Here is a 2,500-nt window from a genome sequence, read left to right on the forward strand (position 1 = left end):
ACTGGGATTCGAACCCGCGTCCTCCCAGCAGTCAGCCCGCGACGCTAACCACTTCGCTGGTGTGTCAGACCCTTTTATGTCAAAATACTTACCGACAGCAAAGATAAGACTTCAAAGATGGAAAATTTGGAAAAAATCTCGATTATTTTCATTCTTTTGATCCTAATGAGGTGTTTTTGTGCACAGCTTAGAATAGCTGGCTGTGACTTTAGGCGGTGGTTTTCGCATGCTGTGTCACATTTAACCTTCAATTTATAACATTTAAAAAAAAAACCTAATTTTTCTTTTCCCCTTGCATTGATCAAGGTCGACGGGCGCAATAGCCGAATGGTCGAAGCGTTGGACTTTCAATCTGAAGGTCCCGGGTTCAAATCACGGTGATGGCGCCTGGTGGGTAAAGGGTGGAGATTTTTACGATCTCCCAGGTCAACATATGTGCAGACCTGCCAGCGCCTGAACCCCCTTCGTGTGTATACGCAAGCAGAAGATCAAGTACGCACGTTAAAAGATCCTGTAATCCATGTCAGCGTTCCGTGGGTTATGGAAACAAGAACATACCCAGCATGCACAGCCCCAAAAGCGGAGTATGGCTGCCTACATGGCGGGTTAAAAACGGTCATACACGTAAAAGCCCACTCGCGTATATATGAGTGAATGTGGGAGTTGCAGCCCACGAACGCAGAAGAAGAAGAAGAAGAAGAAGAATATCAAGGTCCAACACTCAGCTTATATCACAGATTGACATAGGCTTACAGTTGGGCCAACAGCAAAGTGAGAGCTGTGTTATCAGTGGTTTCTCCAATGTGGAGTGATGGCCTAGGGGTAACGCGTCCGCCTAGGAAGCGAGAGAATCTGAGCGCGCTGGTCGAATCACAGCTCAGCCGCCGATATTTTCTCCCCCTCCACTAAACCTTGAGTGGTGGTCTGGACGCTAGTCATTCGGATGAGACGATAAACCGAGGTCCCGTGTGCAGCATGCACTTAGCGCACGTAAAAGAACCCACGGCAACAAAGGGGTTGTTCCTGGCAAAATTCTGTAGGAAAATCCACTTTGATAGGAAAAACAAATAAAAGTGCACGCAGGAAAAAATACAAAAAAATGGGTGGCACTGTAGTATAGCGACGCACTCTCCCTGGGGAGAGCAGCCCGAATTTCACACAGAGAAATCTGTTGTGATAAAAAGAAATACAAATACAAATACAAATGCAGTGGGAAGGCATTCACAACTTAAATCTTTTGTGAAGGACTGTGACTCTCAAACTAGGAGGCAAGACTAGCACTGGCTCTTAGTGCTGCAGCCTTGGGGGCTAATTGGCCTTTGGCTGAAACCATCCCAACGCCGACTGTCCTAAAACCCTGCCGGCGGAGAGAGAGGGGACATAACTTGGGCGAGACACTCTCCACTATAATCCAAATTCTAGCCCAGATAGTTAATAATAATAATAATAGATACTTATATAGCACACTATCCAGAAATCTGCTCTAGGTGCTTTACAAAAACGCTTTTGTTAACATAAAACATTACATCTATGTTACATACACATACAAAAATGTGACTACACACACACACACACACACTGCATACACACATTTTAACATACATGTGTATCTAACAGCTACCCTAACACATACGCACACATACGCAGGCACAAACTTACATAAACACACGCACACACAATACACATTCATATACATGCATGTAGTTATGTACACATACATCTGTATACACACATAGTCAAGCACAGCTAACGCAAAGGAAGTGGACCTGCCGATGGTGTGTGGACAGCCGAGACAGCAACTGCTTCCTCTGCTGTTCTGATGGTCACAGTCGGACACGACAGACTATCGCACAGTGCACCGCTCACCTTGAAGTAGATGGGCGCCATGTCTCCGATCTCTCGCTCCAGGGGAACGCACTCCAGCGCCATGTGGGGGAAGTGTCTCAGGTGCATGCTGGTCTCCATAAACACCACGTCCTGGTCCTGGGAGGTGAACATCCGCACCAGCTGCTTCCGGAACGTCTGAAAGAGAAACCACGCCGACAAGACGTTAGGGAACATCTTCCAACATCCGCACCAGCTGCTTCCGGAATGTCTGAAAGAGAAACCACGCCGACAAGACGTTAGGGAACATCTGCCAACATCCGCACCAGCTGCTTCCAGAGGTCTGAAAGTGAAACCACGCCGACAAGACTTTAGGGAACATCTGCACCAGCTGCTTCTGGAATGTCTGAAAGTGAAACCACGCCAAAGAGACATTAGGGAACATCTGCACTGCTGCTTCCGGAACGTCTGAAAGTGAAACCACGCCGACAAGATGTTAGGGAACATCCGCACCAGCTGCTTAAGGGAACATCTGCACAGCTGCTTCCGGAATGTCTGAAAGTGAAACCACGCCAACAAGACGTTAGGGAACAACTGCACCAGCTGCTTAAGGGAACATCCGCACCAGCTGCTTGCGGAATGTCTGAAAGTGAAACCACGCCGACAAGACGTTTAG

General features: G+C 47.5%; 1 protein-coding gene across 1 annotated transcript in view; it reads right to left on the bottom strand.

The window, feature by feature from the left end:
• The window catches only part of LOC143277389 (CWF19-like protein 2), a 37,985-nt gene that overhangs the window by 6,830 nt on the left and 28,655 nt on the right, over positions 1-2,500 (bottom strand). The window contains exon 14 of the mRNA XM_076582172.1: positions 1,867-2,022. Coding sequence (XP_076438287.1) covers positions 1,867-2,022 — 156 coding nt within the window. The remainder of the gene's footprint in view (positions 1-1,866; positions 2,023-2,500) is intronic.

Source organism: Babylonia areolata, chromosome 34 (genome assembly GCF_041734735.1).
Source record: "Babylonia areolata isolate BAREFJ2019XMU chromosome 34, ASM4173473v1, whole genome shotgun sequence".
In the NCBI taxonomy this organism is placed as follows: domain Eukaryota; kingdom Metazoa; phylum Mollusca; class Gastropoda; order Neogastropoda; family Buccinidae; genus Babylonia; species Babylonia areolata.